This window comes from Dromiciops gliroides, chromosome 3 (genome assembly GCF_019393635.1).
Source record: "Dromiciops gliroides isolate mDroGli1 chromosome 3, mDroGli1.pri, whole genome shotgun sequence".
NCBI lineage: Eukaryota > Metazoa > Chordata > Mammalia > Microbiotheria > Microbiotheriidae > Dromiciops > Dromiciops gliroides.
The window spans coordinates 608,680,192-608,706,969 of NC_057863.1; the positions used below are offsets into that span (position 1 = coordinate 608,680,192).

The following is a 26,778-nucleotide window of genomic DNA, read 5'->3' on the forward strand; positions in this document are numbered from 1 at the left end:
TTGCTTCCTTGGTGCCATATGGCAAAACCTCAGGTATCCTATGCAACCCCATATGTACAGATGAAATTCAATTATCTCCAAACACAAAGTTATTACAGATTTTCAGAAGAAGAAGCATTTCACAAATAAGGCTACAAAATAAGAAGCATTTGACAAAGTTTCCAGAATATCTTGACTTTAGCTTTATGGGTCCTTTCACAACCCACAAGCAAAAAAGAAAGCCACGAAGTAAAAGATAACTGGGTTCCATCTCAGACAGAAACATGGTCCCCATGCAGCTCTTCCTTTGGTGCCTGGGATCAACTTGGGGTTTCCCCTTTCTCTCTTTTTTCTTCTTTTTTTGCGGGGCAATGAGGGGCAAGTGACTTGCCTGGGGTCACACAGCTAGTTAAGTGTCAAGTGTTTGAGGCTGGATTTGAACTCAGGTCCTCCTGAATCCAGGGCTGGTGTTTTATCCCCTGAGCCACCTAGCTGCCCCCATGTTTCCCCTTTCTCAACCAAGAAGCCATCCTGAGTGGAACTCTTCCAATAATTCTCTGGTACATCAGGCTATCCAACTGAGGTCTACACAAAAACTGTCCCCTTCTGCACAGGCCCATTACTGAGACAAGCATCAAGTTTGCTGTGAGAAATGTAGAACCAGTAGGTTTTGCTGCTATCTTGTAGAAATGTTCCTATTGGGGTTGGCTTTTGTTTTATCTAGACATCTAAACAGACCTGGATCACCTGCCCTATTTGAAGGCAAAACTGCCTTATGACTTTTAGGGTGAAAATACCTGTACCTTAAACTCCATAAATAGCTGATATTCTTTGCTACTCCTCCAAATGAGCCAACTTTGCTTCTTGTTCTAATGGGTGAGTTTGCAATTCCACTTGCTTTATTGTGGCAGTAGCAATGAGTCATGGGTGGGGGTGGGGGGTGGGGGGGGTGAGTGTCCTTTGAGATAAGCGACCCACAGGAAACTTCCTGGACCTCTGTGGGGATTGCCTAGGCTAGAGGGACCACTGGAAGTGGCTCTTGGGAAGCATCTGGTCTATCATATAACATCGTGTTAGAGGGCATGCAAATAGCTACATCACTCAGGACAGTCCTTTTCCTTAAAGATCTCAACTGACTATGGCTAGAGGGAGAATTATTATCAAATTTATAATTTATTTACTTTTAACATTCTTTTTGTTTTATTTTTGTTTTTGTTTTTTGTGGGGCAATGAGAGTTAAAGTGACTTGCCCAGGGTCACACAGCTAGTAAGTGTCATGTGTCTGAGGCTGGTTTGGAACTCAGGCCTTCCTGAATCCAGGGCTGGTGCTTTATCCACTGAGCCACCTAGCTGCTCCAACTACTTTTAACATTCTTAAAAAAAAATTTAAGTTCCAAATTCTCTCCCTCCTTCCCACCCTGTCCCCAGACACTGAGAAGGCAAGCAATATGATACTAATTAAATATGTGAAATCATGCAAAACATGTTTTCCCCTAAAAGCAAGAAAAACAAAGAAATTGAGAAAATTATACTCTGATTTGCACCCAGAGTTCATCAGTTTTCTCTTTGGAGGTGGAGAGCATTTTTTCATCGTGAGTCTTTTGGAGTTGTCTTGGATCATTGTATTGATTGGGGTAGCCAAGTCTTTCACAGTTGATCATTCTTTCAATATTGCTGTTACTGTGTACAATGTTCTGGTTCTTCTCACATCACTTTGCATCAGTTCATATAGGTCTTACCATGTTTTTTTTCTGAAACAACCTTCTTCATCGCTTCCCATATCACAATAATACTCTATCACAATTATATGCTACAACTTGTTCAGCCATTCCCCAATTGATGACCATCCCCATAATTTCTAATTTTATGCCACCACAAAAAAGAGTTTCTATAAATATTTTTGTACATATAAGTCCTCTTCCTTTTTCTTTGATCTCTTCGGGATACACATTGCCTGGCACCTATATGGTTGGTGGTTGTCCTTCATTCTCAAAGAAGACCAAAATGGCATCACTATGTTAGAGTCGAGTTACAGTGTGGCTGATCAGACCAATATGGACTTGGAGGGGGCGGCTAGGTGGCACAGTGGATAAAACACTGGCCCTGGATTCAAGAGGACCTGAGTTCAAATCCAGCCTCAGACACTTGACACTTACTAGCTGTGGGACCCTGGGCAAGTCACTTAACCTCCATTGCCCCACAAAACAAAACAAAACAAAACAAAACAAAACAAAACAAAACAAATATGGACTTGGAATGCTTTGCATAAATAATCCATGTCAACATTTGGGGTGGATTCTCTAAACTTACATATCCCTTTTGAGCTACTTCAATTCTACTTTGCTCATAGGAAACAGCACCTTCTTTGATGAGGTCATGCCATGCTGGGTGGTACTGTGCCAGTGTTTCCCATGTCATGAATTCAATTCCCAAGTTCTTCAAAGACACCTTGAGAGTGTCCTTGTATTGCTTCTTCTGACCTCCATGTCAGTGTGAGATCTCCATAAAATAGTTTTACAATATAATAGTATATAATATTATATCATATATTATATAATACTCATAGAAAAGGGAAAAGGACCCACATGTACAAAAATGTTTATAGCAGCTCTCTTTGTGGTGGCAAAGAAGTGAAAATCGAGGGAATGCCCATCAATTGGGGAATGACTGAACAAGTTGTGGTATATGAATGTAATGGAATACTATTGTGCTGTAAGAAACAATGAGCAGGAGGAGTTCAGAAAAACCTAGAAGGGCCTTATATATAATACTATTATATTATAAAATAGTGGTCAGATCTTCTTGTGTGAGATCTCCATAAAATAGTCTTTCAGGCAAGCATACATTTGGCATTTGAACAATGTGGCCAGCCCATTGGAGTTGTGCTCTCTGCAGTAGAATTTGAATGCTTGGAAGTTCAGCCTGAGAAAAAACTTCAGTGGCTGGTACCTTATTCTGCCAGGTGATCTTCAGAATCTTCCTAAGACAATTCAAATGGAAGCAATTCAATTTCCTGGCATGGCTCTGGTAGACTGTCCAGGTTTCACCAATGAGGTCAGCACAGTGGCTCTGTAGACCTTCAGTTTAGTAGGCAGCCTAATACCTCTTCTCTTCCACACTGTCCTTCAGAGTCTCCCAAACACTGAGCTAGCTCTGGCTATGCAGGCATCAACCTCATTATCAATGTGTACATCCCTGGAAAGTATATTGCCAGTAGTCTTCAAAATGTGTCCATTTGTTGTAACCTATGGTACTATGTACAGATGATGTGGTGCTGGCTTATGGAGAACCTCTGTTTTCTTGGTGTTAATCGTTACGCTAAAATTAGCACAAACAGCAGAAAATGGATCCATCCTTTGTTGCATTTCAGATTCAGGGACTGCATTGAGTGCACAATCATCTGTCAACTAAAAAATCATGCACCAACTCTCCCTCCACTTTAGCCTCCATTGTCCATCTTTATAAAGGTAAAGGAAATAGAGTATCCTGTGACAATCATGGCGGGGCGTGTGTGTGTGTGTGTGTGTGTGTGTGTGTGTGTGTGTGTGTGTGTGTGTGTGTGTATCTCTTAGTCATTGCTGGCAAGATTCTTGCCAGAGTCCTCATTAATAGGCTGATCCTTCACCTGGAAGATGGTCATCTACCTGAGAGCCAGTGTTGCTTCAGAAAGGGCCGAGGAACAGTCACTATGGTGTTTGCTGCCTGATGACTCCAGGAGAAATGCCAGGAGCATAACGGAGGTCTGTACACAATGTTGGTTGATTTGACCAAGGCCTTTGATACTGTCATTCATGAGGGCTTATGGAAAATTATGGCAAAATTTGGTTGCCTGGAGAAGTTCATCAGCATTGTACATCAGTTTCATGATGGCATGCTTGCCTGGGGTTCTGGATAATGGATGATGCTCTCATATTTTTCTAGTCACCAATGGAATGAAACAAGGCTGTCTGCTTGTTTCCATGCTTTTAAACATTATGTTTCCAGTCATACTGTTATACGCCTTCAATGAGGACAAATGTGGCATTTATTTATTCATTCATTTGTTTATTCATTTATATATCCATTCATTCATTATTTATTTATTCATTCATTTATAAATATATGCTTATTTATTTATTGCTTGATTGATTATTTAATTTGAAAAGACTACAAGCCTAGTACTCACATTGCTGGGTCAAAGGCACAGTTTTTATAGCCTCATTCCAAATTTTTCTGCAGAATGGTTGGATTCAGTTCACTATTCCACCTACAATTCATTAGTGGATAGTGATAGGTGGGAGGTGGTACCTCAGAGTGCTTTTGATTTGCCTTTCTCTAATCAATAGAGATTTAGAGGTTTTTTTTATATGACTATTAGATAGCTTTGATTAGGGAGAGAATTTTTAACCAAACAAGAAATAGAAGAGGTCATAGAAGATAGGCCCGTTACTTTTTTGTGTGTGTGTTTATTTATTTATTTTTTGGTGAGCCAGTTGGGATTAAGTGTCTTGCCCAGGGTCACACAGCTAGTAAGTGTCAAGTGTCTGAGACCAGATTTGAACTCAGGTCCTCCTGACTCCAGGGCCTGTGCTTTATCACTGTGCCACCTAGCTGCCCAGAGGTCATAGAAGATAAAAGACAATTTGTGCTACATAAGATTAAAAAGCTTTTCCATTAATAAAATTGATGAAAACAAAATTAGAAGAGAAATAAGAGAGAAGGAAAAAATGTTTGCACCAAATGTCACCAATGAAAGTCTAATATTAAATATATACAGGGACCTGGCACAAATATGTACCACCAATAGGCATTCCCAATAGACAATTGATCCAAGGTTATGAACCATTTTTATAAGAAATCCAAACTAAACATGACCCCACACGAACATGCTACAAATGACAATAGCAAGGAAATGCAAATTAAAGCAACTCTAAGGTTTCACTTTTACCCAGTGCAAATTGGCAAAGACAACAAAAGATTGGACGTCAGGATTGGAGGGGTAGTAGAAAGAGTGGGTAAGGGGGCAGCTAGGTGGTGCAGTAGATGAAGCACCAGCCCTGGATTCAGGAGGACCTGAGTTCAAATCTGGCCTCAGACACTTGACACTTATTAGCTGTGTGACCTTGGGCAAGTCACTTAACCCTCATTGCCCCTGCCCTCCCCCCAAAAAAGCTAATGGGCATCTTCCTTTCATCTATATATAGGACCAAGTGAGGAATCTAGGCTCCCTTCCTGAGAATATTTACCTAGCACCAGAACATGTTGCACCTGATGTATTTCTGTTGAACAACTTGCTATCAAATCATATGCAAAAGCATTGACAATGACAGCTGATGCACTGGAGCTTTTTTGTGGGTCTCTGTGGTCTAAGAGCTAACTTTTTACCCTTGAGCTTCTTCAAAGTCTATCAGGATGACTGCAGATGGTCCAGGATGTTTTAAGGCAATTGGGGTTAAGTGACTTGCCCAGAGTCACACAGCTAGTAAGTATCTGAGGTGAGGCTTGAACTCAGGTCCTCTCAACTTCAGGGCCAGTGCTCTATCCACTGCATCACCTAGCTGCCCTCACACTACTGGCCTTTCTGGGAGCCCAAGGTCACTTCTTTTTATGAGGAAAGCTTTTGCAAAAGAAAAAGCTGATGCCACTTTTTAAAAAAAGAGCATATCATATCTTTTCCTAATTGTAGCAATAAATAGCTGGGGGGGCAGGAAATATGCAATTTTAAAACTACCTTTAATGTAGAATTGAGGGAGATTCAGAAGACTAAGAGCTTTACATTGCATTATTGGATTTATTAAATCACCAGTGCTCCCTCTGGTGGTCTAAATTTGTACTTTTCCTTTTGCCTTTCAAAGAAGTTAAGGGAATTTAAATCCACAACCTTGTACTTCTTGAGAACATCTAGGTTCCATCATAAAAATTTAATATTTTCATTCAGATCTGGCCTCAGACACTTAACACTTATTAGCTGTGTGACCCTGGGCAAGTCACTTAACCTTCATTGCCCCACCAAAAAAAAAAAGAATTTAGTATTTTCTTTAACTGTTATTTTCAGACAGGGTATATGGGTAAGTCGCTTACAATTAAACAGGAGACTGAGATGAAGGGCACTTTTAAATATTACTTCTTTATAAAGACATATTTAATGCAAAAAAAATTTCTATTCTCCATGCCATATGAACTCCTGGACATCCCTGATGGTGTAATTTTGTTCTCTCCTCATATTCTCAGCATTTAGCACACCATATCTTCCACATGGTAAGTAATTAATAAATGTCTGCTGAGTTGATTTGTCTTTCTCCTTTATCAGGCACCTTGGGAAAAGACACCTTTGTTTCCATCATGTTCCCATTGATTAAAACGTTGTCCAAACTTTGAACGCACTGCCAAGCAGAAAATCCCTGTCCTGGGAAGGTGTAATTGATTTGAGGATTAATCAAAATGATTTGAAGCCCTGTCTAGTGATAAAGGAGAGCAATCCCAAGTGGGTAATATCATTTCTGGGAAAATGAACAACCAGATTGTGACTATCAGGTAATAAGACACTGTGTAACTTAAAAGAGTCTATTTTAAAAGTAGAGACCTAAGAACAATTTGGGAGATGAACACATTAATATACGGACTCCTAAGGTGATGAGTTTGTTGCAGACAAATCACTTGAATATATTCGTTTCGACATGTTTATCAATAATAAATTAAGGGCAGCTAGGCAGTACAGTGGATAGTGCTCCAGACTTAGAGCCAGGAAAACCTAGTTCAAATTCAGCCTCTGATATTTCTTAGTTCTGTGATGCTGGGCAAATCACTTAACTTCTGCCTGCCTTAGTTTCCCCAACTGTAAAGTGGGGATAATCATAGCACCTATATCCCAGAGTTGAAGTGAATATCAAAGGGGATAATGTGTTTGTAAAGTACTTAGCTCAATATTTGGCACAAGGTAGGTGTTCAAAAAATGCTTGTTCCTTTCCTTTCCTCTTATTTATGTAGCCCACTCACTGGTTCACAGCAGAGCAGTTATCAATCCTTCTATAATAATACATAATAATGCCACACATGCCTACAGTGTTTTGAAATTTCTATGACACCTCCTGCAGAACAATAGCTCTGTGTGGAAAGGAGTGTATGTGGGAGAGTACTTTAAATGATCATTTATTTATTTATTTTTAATTTTTTTTCTACAGATGAGGAAGCTATAACTCAGAGCTGAAATGTTATATGCAGGGGGTGTAACTATTGGCAGTCAAGATGAAGCCTAAGTTTTGTGATGTTTAAAATCTTAATTATGGTCGCCAAAAATTAAAAGGCTTCAGTACCAGTCTTTGGGCATTAAACATTTATTAGAGCATACAGATATTTACAAAGTGTTCAGAAGGTTATGAAAAAGAAGTCCTACCTAGCCTAGAGTTCCAGCTTGGTTGGGTTCTTCCTGAAGTCCTCCTCCACAAGCCTGCTTTAATCAGGAACTCTCCCATGAGCCTGTTTTAATCAGGAACTCCTTCGCAAGCTGTTTGTGGAAGCTTTTTTATAGATCTGGAACAGAGGCGGTCCTTACACACTGCTTCAAGGTGATTGGTTGTTGTCATCCAAATCCATTGGCTTTGAAGGTGTTCTCAAGTTGAGTTCACAGTCTAGTTTCTGAGAACAATACCTTCTTAAGGGCTAGCCAGGTGTGATTACAATCCAATTAACTTGAAGTGGGCTTAATCAGCAGTCAATTACTCTCACAATCAGTCTTGATTAATCTCCAGGTGGGTCTTTGAATATCTGCTAAATCCCATTATTTCATCACATTCCCCTACTCTTCCTTGAGCTTCTGTAAGTAAAATTGGTAATAAATGAACAGTATCCTCCGGCAATTGTAGGGAGACAGTCCCATCTGGATGATAAGTTTCCATAATTCATAAATCTCAGAGACTAACTACTCTTACAATGAGTTTGATATAGGCCCTGTAGAGAATATATGTACAACAGGAGAAGAGACAGGTACATGTAAGTCTATGGTTTGCTTATGATGGCAACTATGTAGACCACAGTTTCCTGTGTGCACGACTCAATGCTGCCCTACATAAGGAAGAAGGGCACAAGCCCAGATGCTGAAGCAAAAAAAGGGATCTTAGGGGAAGCTAGGTGGCGCAGTGGATAGAGCACCTACCCTGGAGTCAGGAGTACCTGAGTTCAAATCCAGCCTCAGACACTTAACACTTACTAGCCGTGTGACCCTGAGCAAGTCACTTAACCCCAATTGCCTCACTAAAAAAAAAAAAGAAACAACAAAAAAAGGGATCTTATATATTGGGCAGGTGCTAATGGTGGTAGTTAAATTCTTCCACTTTCAGTTTAGAACAACTATCACTCAGACACTGACTAGCTGTGTGACCTTGGGCAAGTCCCTTAACCCCTATTTGCCTCAGTTCCTCATCTGTAAAATAGGCCCAGTGAAGAAGGAAATGAAGAAGCATTCCAATATCTCTGCCAAGGAAACCCCATGGATAATGGTCAGACATGACCCAACAACCACAACAATAATCAAAAGATTAATATGAATGGGGCCTCTGCTTTAAAGGGTTCTGTTGTTAGTCATCCCCCAATTGATAAATGATCAAAGGATATGAACAGGCAGTTTTTAAAAATTTTAAAGTATTTTATTATTTTCCAGTTACATATAAGGATAGTTTTCAACATTTGTTTTCATAGGATTTTTAGTTCCAATTTTTCTCCCACCCTCCCTTCCCTTCCCACTCCCCAAGACGGAAAGCAGTCTGATATAGGTTATAAATGTGCAATAACATTGAGCATATTTCTGCACTAGTCATCTTGTGAAAGAAGAATCAGAACACAAGGGAAAAACCTCAAAAAAGGGAAAAAACCAGCCCCACAGTAGAAACAGTATGGTTCAATCTGCATTCATAATCCATAGTTCTTTTTTCTGGATGTTGAGAACATTCTCTATCATGAGTTCTTTGAAATTGTCTTGGATTGTTGGCTCTTCTCAGAGCCAAGTCTATCATCATTGTTCATCACACAATGTTGCTGTTACTGTTCTCCTGGTTCTGCTCCTCTCACTCAGCATCAGTTCACGTAAGTCCTTCTAGGTTTTTCTGAACTCCTCCTGCTCATTGTTTCTTACAGCACAATAGTATTCCATTACATTCATATACCACAACTTGTTCAGTCATTCCCCAATTGATGGGCATTCCCTCGATTTTCATTTCTTTGCCACCACAAAGAGAGCTGCTATAAACATTTTTGTACATGTGGGTCCTTTTCCCTTTTCTATGATCTCTCTGGGATACAGACCTAGCAGCTGGGTCAAAGGTTATGCACAGCTGTATAGATTTTTGGGCATAGTTCCAAATTGCTCTCCAGAATGGTTGGATCAGTTCATAGCTCCACCAACAATGCATTAGTGTTCCAATTTTTCCACTTCTCCAACATTTATCATTTTCCTTTTTTGTCATATTAGTCAATCTGATAGGTGTGAGGTGGTACCTCAGAGTTGTTTTAATTTGCATTTCTCTAATCAATAGTGATTTAGAACATTTTTTCATATGGCAATAGATAGCTTTGATTTATTCATCAGAAAACGAACAGGCAGTTTTTCGATGAAGAAATGAAAACTACATGTTTTCATATAAAAATGCTCTAAATCATTATTGATTAAAGAAATACAATTAGTACAGTTTGACTGTGGCCTTCTCTAGAGCAGGGTGGGGAGGTTTGGAACTCAAAAAATAAAGAGAAAACAATTGAACAAAACAAAACAAAAAAGGGGGCTCTGTGGTTTGTTATGTGGTTCTATCCCCTAAGCCATCATCCTACATTTTCTCTTATCAATCAACCAATCAAAAAGCATGTATTAAGCACCTACTATGGCCCAGGCACTGTGTTAAGTGATAGGGATGCAGAGAAAGGCAAAAGCCAGTCCCTGCCCTGCAGGGGCTCACTTTGTAAGGAAGGAGAATATAACTAGGCACGTATGAGATGTATTCAGAATGGAGAAAGGGTAAACTCAGGGGGAAAGCACTAATGTTTAGGGTGACCTCTTACAGAAGGTAGGATTTCAGCTAAGAGGCAGGGCATTGCAGACATGGGGAACATTCAGTACAAAGCACCAGCTATCTATACTAACTGGTGCTGCCCCTACCCTAATTGCTGCTTCTCCCTTGCAGTCTGGCTTCTAGCTTCACTACTTAACTATGATTGCCTTCCCAACAACCACCTGGGTAAAGCTGGTCTTGGTCAGGATAGGACATGTATATAGCTATAAGCCATGTTCAGCCTATCAGAAATCCAGAAACAGTGATATGCTGCACCTCGACCAGTTTAGCTTGTGTCTGTTTCCAACTCCAACTAATGAGTAATATAGAAATACTGATCTCTTGGACATCTCCCACACCACATTAAACAAGTGAAGTTCTTTTCTCTTACCTCCTAGATGAAGCCAAGGAGGTTAAAACAGCCCTGGCTAAAGCTATGACTTTGCTGCTGCCAATCAATCAATTCCGGAGCCTTTAAAGAATATTGGGGGGGCAGCTAGGTGGCACATTGGATAGAGCACCAGCCCTGGAGTCAGGAGGACCTGAGTTCAAATCCGGCCTCAGACACTTAACACTTACTAGCTGTGTGACCCTGGGCAAGTCACTTAACCCCAATTGCCTCACTTAAAAAAAAAAAAAGAATGTTGGGGAAACCTCCTAGAATCTGCTTCCTTTGCTGGATTTTCATCCATGTCTGCCATGTTGCTGTGTTCTACCCTCTGCCTCCCCACTGGGTGTTTTCTGCCTTGAAACCTGGGCTGGCTTCTAATTGGTGCAAATTCCACATATCTCACCCATCCCAGCCTGCTCTCCAGCCTTCTTTCCGGAAGCTTTTCTTTCTGGAAAACCTCTTTCTACCTTTAGTTCTCAAACAGTAAGTTGCTATTCCTGGTGAGGACAGTCAGCTGTTTGGTGAGTCCATCTCTGTAACTTCCCAGACTCAATACCCCTTCTGGCTACTCATGTCCTATCTAGGTTGTCTTCCCCATTAGGATGTAAGATCTTTGAGGGCAGAGACTATCTTACTTTTTTGAATTTGTGTTTCCAGAACTTAGCACAATGTCTGGAACATAGTGATAAATGTTTTTTCATCCATTAATTAATTCATTCAAGGTTTCCCACTGCATCTGGGGCCATCACTAGTCATCCTGATCTATATTTTGCCACTGGACCCAGGTGACTCCAGGGGAGAGAGTGAGGTGACTTTGCACAGCCCTGCCTCATTTATATCCAATTTGCTTGCAGGTCAAGCCATCACCTTCCTGATGTCACTGGTCCTCTTCCAGGATGAAGGACAAACAACAACAATTCACTCATGCATCCATCCACTCTTTGAAAATTTTTAAAAAATTTTAATTATATGTAAATCACATGAAAAACAATTATACATAAATCAACACATGTAATTATATGTTAGTTGTATGCAAAACAATACATGTAAAACATGTTAAACATTCGTTTTTAAATTTTTTGAATTCTAAATTCCCTCCTATTATATGTAATGCACTGTGCTAAGTGATGGGGATCCAAAGAAAGCAAAAATACCAGTCCAATTCTTCATGACCCCATTTGGGTGGTTTTTTTGGCAAAGATTCTAGAATGGTTTGCCATTTCCTTCTCCAGCTCACTTGACAGATGAGAAAACGGAGGCAAACAGGGTGAAGTGACTTGCCTAGAAAGTGTCTGAGGCTGGATTTGAACTCAGGAAGAGGAGTCTTCTTGATTCCAGGCCCAGTGCTCTCTGCACTGTGCCACCTAGCTGTCCATAACATATGCAAAGAGTTTTGCAAATGTAAAGGCATCACATCCCCATTATCACTTATAATTTTATAATTCTATGATCTCAGGTCTAAGGCTCCTGCTAAGATTTGTATCTGTTATAGGAGAAATAGGTGGGGGTTTGGGTAGGGGTTCTTAGGAATTCCTCTTTAAAGAATGACACCCTCTTGCACACAAATTCAATTAGAATAAAATAATAGTTTATTTAGGGTGCTAGGGAAAGGAAACCAAGAGAGAAATCCTTGTGATATAGGAGGCAAAAAAGGAAATAGTGTCCTGTGACAATCGTGTGTGTGTGTGTGTGTGTGTATCTCTATATCAACTAACACTTGGACTTCTTCTCATGGGGAGAAAGCATGGCACAGAGGTGTGGCTTTGAGATACCTATCTCCTCAAGCAGGAGACAGGCAGATACTTTCATAGAGGACTGATGAGGGTGATCATCTGACGGTGGAAAGTTCCTTTATTGGGGGAGGACCATCCCCCCCTGGTGGTGGCTGGGGGAAGTTGGGTATGGGGCAGCTTTGGATCTCTGAATCCATCTCTGTCCTCATGCCACAAAGGCAGCAGCCACACCTAATCTTATCTCCCCGAGGGGTGATGGTCCTGGAACTAGCTCAGTCTGGATCATGTGCCACTTATCTCTTTAGGTGTGTCAATCCTTTGGTTTAGTTTTTCAAGGAAAAGTTTCTTTGATTTGCCCCATAACATATCTTTGGCTATTTTTCTCTTTAAGATATAAAAATATCGTCTTGTTAAGAGTCAACAGTGGGGCAGCTAGGTGGTGCAGTGGATAGAGGACTGGCCCTGAAGTGAGGAAGACCTGAGTTCAAATCCAGCCTCAGACACTTAACACTAGCTGTGTGACCCTAGGCAAGTCACTTAACCCCAACTGCCTCACCAAAAAAAAAAAAAAAAAAAGTCAACAGTTCTGGAATTAAAGCAACAGACACTGTTGCCATTATCATCAGACTCAAATTTATAATGCTTCATGTACATGACCTCATTTCATCCTCAGAACAACACTAAATGGTGCAAAGACTTGGAAACTGAAGGGCTGCCCATTGTAAAGTCTAAAATTCTAGCTGTGATGTTTAAAATCTAATGTGTGGTCACCTTCAATTAGAAAAGCATTAGCACCAGTCTTTGGGCATTAAGCATTTATTAAAGTATATTAGGAGTTAGCAAAGAGAGAGAGAGAGAGATGTCTTCATCTAGCTATCTAAGAGAGTGAGAGTGCGATCCCGCTTCCTGCACAAAAAGACCAGTTCCTTAGCTGCTTCTCCCAGAAGCCCCCTGTGAAACAGGAAGCAGGGCCATCCTCACACACAGCTCCAAGCTAATTGGCTGGTAACTTTGATAGACAAGACCCACAGGCGTTAGACACAACTTCCAGACGCCAATCTGAACTTCCGAAACCCCAGAAAGGTCACTTGCAGATGTTGAAGTGCTATGTTTTCTTTTCAGGCCAGAGCTTCCTTGCAATGTCTTTCTCAGCAGGTTGGTGGTGCTCCAAATCTCACACCATCAATTAGAGAATGGCTAAATTGTTGTATGATTGTGATGGAATGCTATTGTGCTAAATAAGAAATGATGAGCAGGATGCTCTCAGAAAAACCTGGGAACACTTACATAAAATGATGCTGAGTGAAATGTAATGCATACAAAGCAACAGCAATACTGTATGATGATCCACTGTGAATAACAGCTATTCTCAGCAATACAGCAATCCAAGACAATTCTGAAGGACTTAGGACGAAAGGTGCTGTCCATCTCCAGAGAAAGAACTAAGGGAGCCTGAACACAGATGGAAGATACTTTTTCTTTACTTTATTTTGTATTGTTTTCTTTTGTCTCTTTTCTAGCATGATTTACATGTCAATGTGTTTTGCATGACCACACATGTATAACCTATGTCAAATTGCTTGCCTTCTTGAGGTGGGGAGAGAGGGAGAGAATTTGGAACTCAAAATTTGAAAATAAGAACGTTAAAATTGTTTTTACACGTAATTGGGGAAACATAAAATATCAAATTAAAAAAAGAACACTAAGATGCAAATAGTGTAAATATTGTTATCCCAATTTTACAGATGAGGAAATGTGAGCTCAGGAAAGTTTACCTATATGCCCAAGGCTGTAGTTGATAAATGTCAGAATCTCAGAGGAGAAGGCAAAGACCTGAACCCTGCCTTAAACAGGAATTTGCTTAGTAACATCTCTGATAAGTGGTCATGGAATTGAAGACATCTGGTGAAAGGTGATTCAACTTTATGGGATAGTTCACTGCTTCTGAATAAAGCTTCCCACCCACACCCACCCCTGATTTTTTTTTTTAACTTATTCTATTACAAATGCAGCAGGAAGTGACCCTCCTTGAACTTTGGCAGGACCCTGATGTCACACATTCTGCTTTTCTGTCTTAATTCAATATCATTGATTCCATGCTGAAATCACCACACGAAGAACAACTCATTGTGTTATTTTAAAAAATTAACTTTATTTCTTACAGTTTTGAAAAACACAAATTTCTTAGCAGGAATCAGTAAGCTTCCAAAAGAATTACATTCTGCTTTTGCTACCTTTACAGCACAAGGTACATAACTGTCCTTGCTGCACAGTATGCTCAATAGAGGCTGAGAACACACAAGACTGACTACATTTACGATCATCGCCTCTAGGACACGAATAGGTGGACGACGTGTACAGACATCACTGACTGGTCTTTTAAAAACCCAATGGCATACGACAGACCTCCCCCGACCCCAAAGGGAGGGAGGGAGGGCCTCAAGACAGAACACAAGCTCAAAGCCACAATCAGGGAAAACAATGACTCAATTGGAGCAGTCATGTGGAAGGGGGGAATTGGGAGTTGGGCAAAACAGTCTAAAGAGACCTCTCTTGTTACAGGGACCATCTCAGGACAGCATGAGCAGGGGAGATGGACATCAGTGCATCCCATAAATGCTCTTTCTGGTTTGGGAGAACTGCAAGAAGAGTAATAGAGAAATCATATGGCACAATAAGGACGAGGTGACTGCCTTTATCTACCCCTTGTCTCTTCCCAAATCATGGCCAGCAGGGACTTTAAATGAGCAACACAACAGAGAAGACCCTGCTCCCCGCCATGTGAACAGGTAGGCGCCTTTCATCATAATGAGGATGTACAGGTGGGAAATGACCCTGCAAGGAGCACATCACTGGGCATGTGATTCTGCTTGAAGAAAGGGGGTAAAGGAGGAAATAAGCATTTATATAGTGCTTACTGTGTGCCAGGCACGTGCTAAGTGCTTTACTAATATTATCTCATTTGATTTCAGAAGGAAAGGTGTGGGCCCAGAAAAGTTGAAATTCCAGGGGCCTAAGACAGCAGGGAGTCAGGAAAGGGCGTGTTTTTCACCATCTGAGGACCAAGAAATGACTCAGCAGGAAAGGGCTTCCCAAGCAGGGGGCAGTTTCCTTGGTACCATTAACCTTTTTGGTCAACGAATCTAGTGATTACTGTCTTTCAGGTGGCTTTAATGCATGCCAGTTATCACAAAGTCTCCTGAGCATCTGAAACATGTTTTCAATATGCAAAATAATCCTTACAGAAAGTGCCTAAATCATTTTGCGAACATGGCAGAAAGGGAATTATGCTGTTGAGTTAATATATGCAAACACTGAGTCAAATCTGGAAGTCTTATTTTTATTCATTCAATGAATACTAAGTGAGGGAGGATTTCTCTAGATAAGCAGCAAATAGCTACCCAAATCTCCACTCCCTTCCCTTGTCGTGGCCAGTATAAATTTGGATTTTCAGTACCAGAAAATTAAATGCAAAATGTGCTCCCAGAGGATATACAAAGCAGGAAAGAAATGGTTCACAGAAGTTTAATTCACGTCACCCAATATAAGGTGCAGAACTCTAGAGAAAAGAGAAAAGCTCAAGTCACCAGCAGCACCAGGAGATCACAGGGATGTGTGAGATTTCCTATGCTGGTGACTCACTTTCTGACCAAAGCTACACTCTATAACAAGGCAAATAAAAGGCCAAGGGATGCGGAGCAACCTCAGTCACATACTCAATCCCAAACTGGTTCTTGCTTTGTCAAACATCATGGTTCCCCTCCAAAGCACGAAGCTGAAATTCCAGTCTGCTGCAGGATATGGCCAGGAGAGGCTTCCAAAAGGGTTTGGGGTCTTGGTCCGTCCCATTAGACACACGTTTTAAGCATAATATTTACCTGAAAGTCTCACTGCAATTCTATTCTGAAAAGACCAGTGCATTCTGCTGGTGCGGCTGACCCCTGAGATGATGAAATTCAAAGAGACTCCCCTTAAGTTCTGCTGTACTGAATTATAACATTAGTTATAATTATTAGTTATTAGTTACCAAACATCAAAGCTCATTCAGGAGTTACAAACACAACAGCCAATGTCAGCTAAGACTGCACCCACACGCTGCCTTCTCTCTGGGATGGCAGAAGGAGTCCTTGCATCCTGGGACAGGAGAGTGTCCTTGCTGCTTTCATCATTGATCAGGGGTCAAAAGAACATTAGGTTTCATTTTTTCCTCTGGTGGAGCTCTTTGTGGGGGGGAGGGATTTCAAGGACTCCTTTGGAAGTAAATGAGGTAAATGAGGGAATTTCATGCCCTGCTTTCTGGAGATGCATCCAAGGTGCTAAGCAGCTGTTTGGAGGCTCTGTGGGCATTCTGCCTCCACGGCCCAGCTGGCATGACCCTGCCTTCAGGGAAGTAAAGGCAAGTCCCTGGAGGACAAGGGGACATGAAGCCTCTGGGTCCTACAACACCTCAGCAGTGATTTATGAAAATTCTCCTTCAACACCCCAAATTCCTTCCCCTTTTCTTAGAAGCCCTTTGGCAGCTTTTGCCCTCAGGCACAAGAGTCTTTACAAAAGGGGCAGAAAAGGTAGCTTCCTTCTTGACCACTCAGGCTTTTGTATTCAAATCAATCACTTTCCCCGCCCCCCATTCTATAAGTTGCTTGCTCAAAACAGAGGTTAGGAACGCCAGAGAAAACATGGTCACGGTCATTCTAGTTATTGAGACTTGGGTACAAATGTTAATTCGGTTTACAACAATACAATTTCAATAGCAAAAACACTGTAGGAACTTGGTAAAAGAAGAAAGTGATGCATAGGAGAGTTCTTCATTTTTTCTAGATAGTTAAGTGACCAGGATGCATAAATGCCCCAAAGGCAGAAGCTACTAGACCCATCTGGTTCCACAGTGATTCCAACTGTTTAAAATGGAAAGGTGTGGATAATTTTCCCTTAAACATTCACCTAGTGAAAATTTTGCACTGGAATCATCAGTGTGCTACTCTCCCCCAAAAGACAAAAAAGACAGACCGACTGCTGGCATTGGAAGGGGCCTTGGAGAGCTTTAGTCGGGCACTCTTCATTTTACAGATGAGGAAACAAGGGACCTCTGTGGCAGGGCCAGGACTCAGCCTTTGGCTTCTTGGCCCTCTGCCCTTTCCAAGTGTAAGCCAAGCTGACTCCCTTTTCTCAGAGTTTTACTGGTAATTTGTTTAAAAAGCATTCACTTTTAAAAAAAAAGGTTTTCAACTCATATAACGTTCTCCAAAGGGGATGGGGTGATGGGTACATGGTACTTCACTGATACTTCAAAGTGCTTTCTATCTCACTGATGGGACATGTTATAACTGGTGGGTAAGGGTGGAGATGGAGTGAAAAATAAAGCCAACAGAGGTGATTACATAGATTGTGGTCACCGGGAAAATTATGACAGACCACGGCTATCTGTGAGGAGTCTGAATATGCTCTCATGCTATTTCCTTACTCAGAAGACTCATTTTGCAGCTCTAACTTGGTGCTTGCTGGGTAAGAGCAATCATTGGCACACCCCTGAATTCAGATTGATGAAGTGAATTCACGAAGTGGTTGCCAAATAACCTACCAAAGGCTGATCAGAATTCATGAAGTTGCTGACTAGTCACATACTTCTACCAAATTCACATGGGAAATTGGCAGTGACAGATTCCTGAAGCAGATATGTGAATGAATATGTGTATGTATATGTGTGTGTGTGTGTGTGTGTGTGTGTATCCACATACCTAGGAAGATTTCAGAATGTGGAAGGACCAGGGACAGATGGAAGATTAAAACCAAACTATCTGCAGTGAAACATAAGCCCATAGAAATCTGTCCAGTTGTCATCAGAACAGGTCCTGCTCAGCAATGGGTACCAGAAATATCTGGAGACCCCTGGCAGGCACTTCAAAGGTGCTTCCCCTCCTAGAAGGAGAAGACACACTGTGCTTTAGTGAACACGAGCAGATGTGATAAGCCAGCTGGTTTCTTTTCTCCCCATAACTCTTAGAAACCAGAAACTGAGAGCATATAGTCTTGTTTTCAAATTACAAACCGCCTTCAGAAATCTGTTGTCTCTTTTTCTCTGGATTATGGGACAGACGTAACCAAACACACGGAAGCAAACGAACAAGCTCAAGGCCCAGTGGTTAATACAACAGCAGAGAAGTTAATAGACTAACATCGAATGGCTGAAAACATGTTCTTACTCCAGACAGGAACACAGTTGCAAATGGCAATCCAAGATTAACCATCTGACATGACAGTCAATCATGCCTACTGGCAAGGTGTCCCGCTTTGAAAGGGGCCCCCAGGGAGCTGGCCTTGAAGAGGGTGTGTGCATCAGGAAGGGGGTTCTGGGTATCTCTTCCCTCCAGACTTTCTGTTCAGGGTAGAGAACTACAATATGCACATAGAAAGATGCCAAAGTTTTCATCAATCAAGGTGAACTTGGCATTTCTTTCTAAAGAGTTGGGAAAAAAAAGTACTTTGAAATGGGCCGATTCATTTTCTATTAATTCTCCTAGACATTAGATTTCTAGCCGTGCAAAAACATTAGTATATATTGAATAGCATTAACATTTGCTCAATATATTAGTTAGAAGCTAGTATACCAGTACAAAAATACCCACGCTGAACTGTTAAACTAGAGACTATATTTTTAAATCCATAAAATGGTACTGTACTGGGTGGATATAGTTCCAGTTTTTGGTACCCCATGCTACATGATATTAGGAAAGTTAATATCGCTGGAAAAAATAAAACCAATTTCCTAATATTCCACTATTAAAATATGTCCAAGACGCTACAGTGGGGGCGGTGCTATTCTTTAACTTAAAGTGCTGTTTAGAATGCCATCTAAAACTGTGAACATGAAAGACAATCACTAGTAAGATCTGCATTACGCTGCACTATGTATAATGTCCAGGACTTTCAGAACAGTCCAGGGTGGCTAAAAAGCCAGCATCTCCATCACCTTCACACTCCTCCTGACCCACACCAGCGGCAGGTGCAGAAATCTACTCTTGGTTACCCAAACCATGAGCGGCTGCCTTCACAGTGGACAGCCCAAAGCGGGGGGTTCACTTTGGATCGTTGAAGGGGCTTCGGGACGCCTGGTCGGGGCAATTTTCTGTTTGGGATTTTTCGTTTCTTCTTCCTCTTCCGTCTCACTTTCACAGACATGCACAACCACACTCGGGGTAGACTCAGTCCCTGCGTGAAGTTCATATTTCTCTCCTATAGGAGGAATGAAAGTCAAGAATGGGGCAACAGGTTTTTTTGAAGACAAAACATTTAATTGTTTCACAAAATATGCTGAACGGAGGCGTGGTCAACAAAAGTCATGGAATTAATGTAATCCATGAACTTTCTTCCTTGACTCTGAGGGTGCTTGTGAATCTTTCTGACCTCCAAAGCAGACATCAAATTTGAGAGGATCAGAAGGCATCATTTCCAATGCCTTCATTCCACATGTGAGGCCCTTTCAAACGGAGCAGTCTGGTGCTCCATGGGCAGACAAAGGAACTTGTGTGTAAAGAAAAGAATTAACCCAACTGGTAAAGAATGCCTCCTTCAAAGGTGAACCATTTGTTGCCCGGGAAGGAGGAGGGAAAGAACTTTAGTTTAATAAAAACGACTACAATCTGTGTGTAAACCAGTCTTCAGATAAACTGCGTGGGGTCAGTCTGACCACAAGAGAGGCAGAAATGAAGGGTGGAATCATTTCGTAGAGGACACAGGGCAAGGCCTCCCTTGTCCAACAACAGTCTGGTTAATGGAAGGGTTTTTTTAAATAAAAAAACCGATAAAATGTGAATATAAAGAAACACAGTCATTGAGGACCCAGACCATTGAACTGGATTAATAAAGGGCTCCTCAGAGCACACCAAGACATGGGTAGCTGCACTTGTGGGGCGAGAGAAGAAGAAAACAAAGCAGGTTCCTACTGACAAGGGCTGGATAAACTGTGGTACTAGAATGCAAGAAAGAGATGATGGCAGAGAAGCAGGTACAGCCACACACGAGCTGACGCCAAGTGAGAACGATAGACACAATGACTCCAATGATGTAAATAGAAAGAACCACCACATATCCACAGAAAAGGGCAAGCTCGGTCCCAAAGAAGAACTGTGAAATGACTTTCATCCATTCCTTTGTACTGATTGGGCTTTGCTGAATCCTCCCTCTTAGCTATAAGGGATAGCTCTCTAGGAGGGAAGGCGTTGGAGGAAATTTAGGGTAAAAACAAAACATGAGGGGGGAGCTAGGTGGCGCAGTAGATAGAGCACCGGTCCTGGAGTCAGGAGTACCTGAGTTCAAATCCGGCCTCAGACACTTAACACTTACTAACTGTGTGACCCTGGGCAAGTCACTTAACCCCAATTGCCTCACAAAAAAAAAAACCAAAAAAAAAAAAAACGTGTATAAAAATTAATTTTGGGGGTGTATGTGAGGCAATTGGGGTTAAGTGACTTGCCTAGGGTCACACAGCCAGTAAGTGTCAAGTGTCTGAGGCCGGATTTGAACTCAGGTCCTCCTGAATCTAGGGCCAGTGCTCTATCCACTGCGCCACCTAGCTGCCCCTAAAAATTAAATTATTTTTTATTTTTATTTTTTGCGGGGCAAAGGGGGTTAAGTGACTTGCCCAGGGTCACACAGCTAGTAAGTGTCAAGTGTCTGAGGCCGGATTTGAACTCAGGTACTCCTGAATCCAGGGCTGGTGCTTTATCCACTACGCCACCTAGCTGCCCCCCAAAATTAATTTTTTAAAGAAAAAATTGGACCACTGAAGACTACAGAGTGGTTAATGCTTCAGGGCATTACAATCTCTCAGTTCATTTACATGTAACTGTTCTGAGGCCCTGTGGTAGTAAGGCAGGGAAAAGCCAGTGTGAGCTCAGCACTCCAGGCACCTGACTAACATATAGCTGGGCTCTGCAAGGTTGAGTGACTTGCTAATGGATAGTTGCACAATTACAGCCACTTTACCCTGTCTGGTGCTATAAATCTGGTGTCTAAAATATGTACAAGGCAACACAATTTAACAAGAAAATCATAAAATGTTAGGCTGTATGGGGCCTTTAATGGTCCTTAAAGGACTTCTAGTTCAAACTAGTCTTCTGGACCATACCATCCATGGGGTTTTCTTGGCAGAGATACTGGAGAGGTTGGCCATTTCCTTCTCCAGCTCATTTGATAGATGAGGAAACTGAGGCAAACAGAGCGAAGTGACTTGCCCAGGGTCACCCAGCTAGTGAGTGTGTGAGAGCAGATTTGAACTCTGGTCTTCCTGACTCAAAGCCCAGCTCTCTATGCAGTATGGCGCCATCTAGGTTGTGGAGTGGGAGAGAGACTAGAGATAGATAAACGTGAGCCAGCTTAATGAAATCTCTGTGGTCTCAGGAAGCTAAGAAGCTCTGGCAAAGGCTTCTTGATGGTCAGCTCAAGTCTCTGCAGACCTGTGAGTCAGGTCAATAAGCAGGAAGCTCCCCCAAACTCTAGGGCTGAGGATTCAGAGGAGCCAATGAGGACTGGGCCATCCCTATGTGTGACTGCCCTAACCTGCTCCACCCTGGCTCTCCCTGGACAAATGATGCCCTGGGGGCTCCCCTTTCACAGGGTTGGGAAGCTTCCTCACCCAGAGAGGGTCTGGAAGAAAGAGGGCTGCCCCCTGTCCTGGGAATGGAGAAGCTGGGCTTTCCTCCGCTCAGATGTCTACTGAGAGGGGTGGACTAGGGAGCCCGTGCAATCCCCTCATCTGAGTCTGGCGCGCCCCTCCTCTGCTGAAGCAGGCGCCTTCATCTTGTCTGTGTCCTGGACCCTTCCTTGGGCAGTCAGTCTGGTGAAGCCCACTCGATCGCTCTCAAATAAGAATTTTAAATGCACAAAATAAAATGCAAAGCAGACCGAATGAGACCGATGCTACTGAAACTCAGTCCTCAAAATCTCTTCCGAAAACCAGTTCGCTAAGCCCAGGCTAAGAGCCCTTGCACTAATAAAGAGAGAGCACAGCACCCCCGCCCCTCTGAATCTAACTCTATGGCAGGCTAGGTGCACTGTCCTTCAAAATATCCACAGCGACCACCACCAGCCACGGCTCAGATCTGATTTGGTGTGAAGGGAGGGCAGAGGAGAGAGGGGGAAAGACAAGAAAGATTTACAGAAAGCAGACAAAACGACATAACAAACAGCGGCCTCCGTGGCTGCCCACATGCCCTGCAGGGCCCTCAACTCAACAGCTGCAGAAAATCCCCCCAAAGCTGTGCAAGACCCAGGTCCTTACCGGGACCCAGCTTGGAAACGGCACAAAGTAAGTCGTAGTTGATGACGGGCATGGCGTCTTCACCCTGCTTCCAACCCACAGGAGGAGAGGCTGGCGGGGAGATCAGGAACTGTTTGACGGGCTGCGGGGGGAGCAGATAGGCTTTGTCTCCTGGTTCATTCGACATCTGCACCTGAATGAGAAGAGGTGATTAAGACAGAGAACCAAGAGTGACCTGGTCAGCTAGGATTCCCAGGCTTTCTATCAATAATGCCCAATCCGGACTTTAAGTCCACACATCACTAATGGGGGAAAATGGAAAACTCTACTCAGGCACTAAAAGAAGGCCTAAGGTTATCCATGAGGTTCTGGCACCTCGGCCGTTTTGTTTTCACCTGCATCTTAGAGGTGTTTGGACAAAAAAAGAATGTCCACGGGTCTATTGTGTGAGGATGGGAATCCATCAGAGAGACTTTTAGTGTGACACAAAACATTCTAATCAAAGAGAAAAATATCTAAAGGAAAGACATTTAAATCTACTCCATTCATGGAAGAGAAAAGGGATCCAGTGTTCATTTTCAACTAATTCCATGTGAGTGAGCACAGCTAAAAGGAAAGTGACACCAATGGAGAGGTGAGGGTGACATATCCAGCCAGTTCTGAATCAACTACAGGTGGACCGGCCTCAGCAAAATTTAAATTCTGAATCATCTTCTACTTTTGATGGACTGCCCCAGAAGCCATAGGGAACATCTCCACAGACCCTGTGACATCACAGAGGAGGAAAATGACTTGTCCAAGGTCATAGTGATTGGCAGAGCCAAGGTTCAAGCTCCCGTCTTCTGGCTCCTAGATACACACACTGGTGGAGGTGGCAGAGACCTCTAATGGGTTGTCCATCTGTTTCACTGTTCATATAGATGATGAAGCCCAGAGGAATGCCTTGTTTGAGGGTAAAACAGCTAGTTAGCATCAGAGCTGGGAGCCACTGCCCAGGCCTCCGTATGCCTAGTCTTGTGCTCTCTTATCAGGTCATGGATATGCCATCAAGTCTGCCCCCCTCATTTTACAGGTGAGGAAACTCAGAAAGAATAAGGGACTCTGCCCAAAGTCACAAAGGCGACAGCTTTTCGGACAGCTACTGGAGCTGTGCATAGAGCGCCGAGCCAGAAAGGCCTAAATTCAAACCTGGCTTCAGGCACTTACCGACAAATGACTCAAGTGCTCTCTGCCTCAGTCTCCTCATCCGTGAAATGGGGAATGGAGCATCACCGATGGAGATGGTAACTGCCAAGCACCTACAGAGGCTCGTTCCCACCCTAAGGACCCAGAGAAGAGGAGACGTTTACAGGAGGACGCACTCCACCTCCTGAAGTACCTGTGCGAAGTAGAGTTTCAGCTTCTTCCCATCGAAGTCTGTCTCATGAAGTTCAATACGGGCTCTTGCTGCAGCTTCGGGTTTGCTGAAATTGATTCTCACTCTTCGAAAGCTCTTAAATAACTGAAATGTAACTTGGTCGTCGTAGATTGTAAAAAGTGCTTCGAATCGCTCCTAAAATAAGAGAAAAACCAAAGTGAGTGGAGGAAATTGTAATTCACCGGAAATGCAGAGTAGGAGCACACAGTCTGACATGAACACTTTTCTACTAAAAGATAACACAACTATTTACAATGGTACCATTCTCACTTTCACAACTCACACCCTTTCCTCCAGACCCATGGGATTACCTTGGGTGCTAATTTGTTGAGTTTCTCCAAAAGGCCCTCATTTTACACATGGGCCTTGGAGAGCCACCTTCTTTGCCATTAAATTGGTACTGAATATACTAGTTTTAAAGTTGCACCTGAGCAGGGATTGTGCCTTTCTTTGTTTCTGGAGGCGATCAGGGTTAAATGACTTGCCCAGTGTCTGAGGCCCATTTGAACTCGGGTCCTCCTGAGTCCAGGGCTGGTGCTCTATTCCCTGTGCCACCTAGCTACTCTAGGATTGCATCTTATTTAATCTCTCTACCACCCCTCAGTACATAGTAAGGTGTTTAATACCCAAGGTAGACCCGAATAACTTGCCGAGTCAGGTATCCACTGAGCCCCTAGCAACTTCTTAGTTCATTCCTCAGAGCCACCCACCACTCCTCTGCCAAAGACATGTCCCCTACAGAAGATGGGCATAACTTAAGCCCCTTGGGATTATGGTACAAGTATTTCATACAAATCATACCAGGTCACTTAGTAAAACCTGATTTTCTATAAAAAGTGAGAATTAGACATTTTCTATTGGGTAAAAATACAATATCTACAATATCTGGATGAAGCCTGCCAGTGAAATTTGCTTGAATTCCTCATTAATGAATTAGGATATAGAAAAATTCCATTTCAATAACAAAGATTACATTTCTTTACCAGTTACTGTTTTCTGCCAGAAATCAGTTTCTATTCAAGTATATAAAAATTATGGAAATTTATTTTGATTTGGGGACCCTACCTTTGGGCTGAGATTAGAAAGCCTTAGGCCCTCAGGGTCTCTTCTGTGTGGGAGGAGCTGGTGCCCCTCCCCCTCTGCTTCAGCTGAGCCCAAAAACCCTGTGGGCTGTACAAGACACCAGGTCAGACAGTTGGGGAAAAAAGGCCCCCAGCTCCCTCCTACCTGAGCAGAGGTATCTGAGAGATCCTGGGCTTGTCCAGGCTGGGCTCTGGTGTAGCATGTGAGGCTCGAGCACCCCCGCCCCCACCAGCCGCAGTCTTGGCTGGCAGATTAACTTGGTCTGTGGGGGCACAGGAAGCCCCGAGATTTGAGTGGAGAGAAGGAAGTATATATAGACCTGGGAATTAGACAGCGAAGGGGGATCTGTCAAGGGGACAAAACGGGGCTGAGAAGAGGACTGGAGGCTACTGATGAGATTAGAAAGGTTGGAGATAGAGAGACTGGAGGAAGGCAGAATAGAGACGGGGCTACAAGGACGCAGGAGAAGGATAAAGGACTAGGAGCAGAGAAAAGAGAGGCCGAAGGGCAGACAGACAGAAAGTTGGTGAGAGAGAAACACAGGGCTTCAGCAGTGGCAGTAAGGAGAGGCAAGTTAGAAGCAGGGGGATTTACAAAGTGAAAAGGGGTCGGAGTTAGAATAAAGGACCTGAGTGCCCTAAGGCAAGAGGCAGCTAAGGCCCTTATTGTATTAAAGAAGTTCCAGGCGCAGCAGGTAGGAAAGAGACGCAGTGGAAAGAGACTCACCGCAATGCAGTCAGGTTGTACATTTTATTTCCCTGTATTCTTAATTTAAAATAGTATCTCATAAATAACTCTGCTTTGATTATTTAGTTAAGAGGCTTCTTAATATTTTGCTTATCAATTTGGGAGTGGAGCAGTGTGGTGGAACTTTATAAATGGCCCACATTAAATTAACAGCAGTCAGACAGCCAGTTAGTCAACAGTCCCCAGATTAGTACCCCAGTCAGATTAGCCCCCAAATTAGGCCCAGTCAATTCAAAATATTTTTACATTTGAATGGTGACCGCGGCAGGACTTATGGCCCAATTATAATTTCTCTAAACCTATAATTTTTTATATAATTATGATTTTCATAAGTCCAATTATAAATTTTTTCAGATTAGATTGGTTATTAATAATTAATTTTTTTTACAAAATGGAATTTTATTGTGTGTATTTAGGACATTTTCAAAGTTGAGGAGTAACACTTTTTGGCTTTTCCCATTTGTGACATTTTCCCCAGTCTCCAGAAAGTCTGAGTTAAAATATCTATTCCTTGGTCACTTAAACAAGTACATCAGAAAAAAAAAATTTTCAAAAAGGAAATGCATTCCCCTCAAAACTAACTCAGACTCACATCACAACAAACAGTCCAGGAGGTAACCAGCTTCATGCTGCTCAGTTCTATGACTCACAGATAAAAGAATGAGAACATTTTCATGGTTTGGAAATTGGTATATGAAAAAGGAATACAGTGACCAAAAATGCTAATATGTTAAAAGCTAATCATCATCGTTTGCATGCCTTTCCTTTCCTCATCATCATTAGTATCATTATCTTTCTTGTTTAGAAAACCCTAAAGCTGTAATTGTTAATCAGCAAGTCAATACTTAATTGATGTCTTATTTTAGAAGCATTTAAGAGCTCTAAGTAAGAATCCAAATGCCTTTGGGAGCTAGAAAATATCCACATTGGACAGACTGGAAAAGAAGCCAAGGAAGACTCTCACAGGACGTTTAAATAATCACAGATTTTGTTCTGTTTAACAACAACAAACAACAATTTGCGGTTCCATAGCGCTTTAAAGTTTGCAAAACCTCACAACACACAATGTGTGTTCCTCACAACAATCCTGGGAGGTAGAGGCTCTTACTATATCCATTTTATATCTAAGGAAACTGAGGCAAACAGAAGCTAAGAGA

At 42.3% G+C, this 26,778-nt stretch overlaps 1 protein-coding gene across 2 annotated transcripts in view; it reads right to left on the minus strand.

Moving 5' to 3' along the window:
- Window positions 1–14,246: 14,246 nt before the first annotated feature.
- The window catches only part of RCAN3 (RCAN family member 3), a 44,551-nt gene continuing 32,019 nt past the window's right edge, over window positions 14,247–26,778 (minus strand). For both annotated transcript variants that reach the window (XM_043994195.1, XM_043994196.1), the window contains exons 3-5: window positions 23,753–23,926; window positions 22,396–22,567; window positions 14,247–19,349 (exon numbers count right to left, since the gene is read on the minus strand). In XM_043994195.1, the coding sequence (XP_043850130.1) occupies window positions 19,165–19,349; window positions 22,396–22,567; window positions 23,753–23,926 (531 nt within the window). In that variant the 3' untranslated portion in view covers window positions 14,247–19,164. The remainder of the gene's footprint in view (window positions 19,350–22,395; window positions 22,568–23,752; window positions 23,927–26,778) is intronic.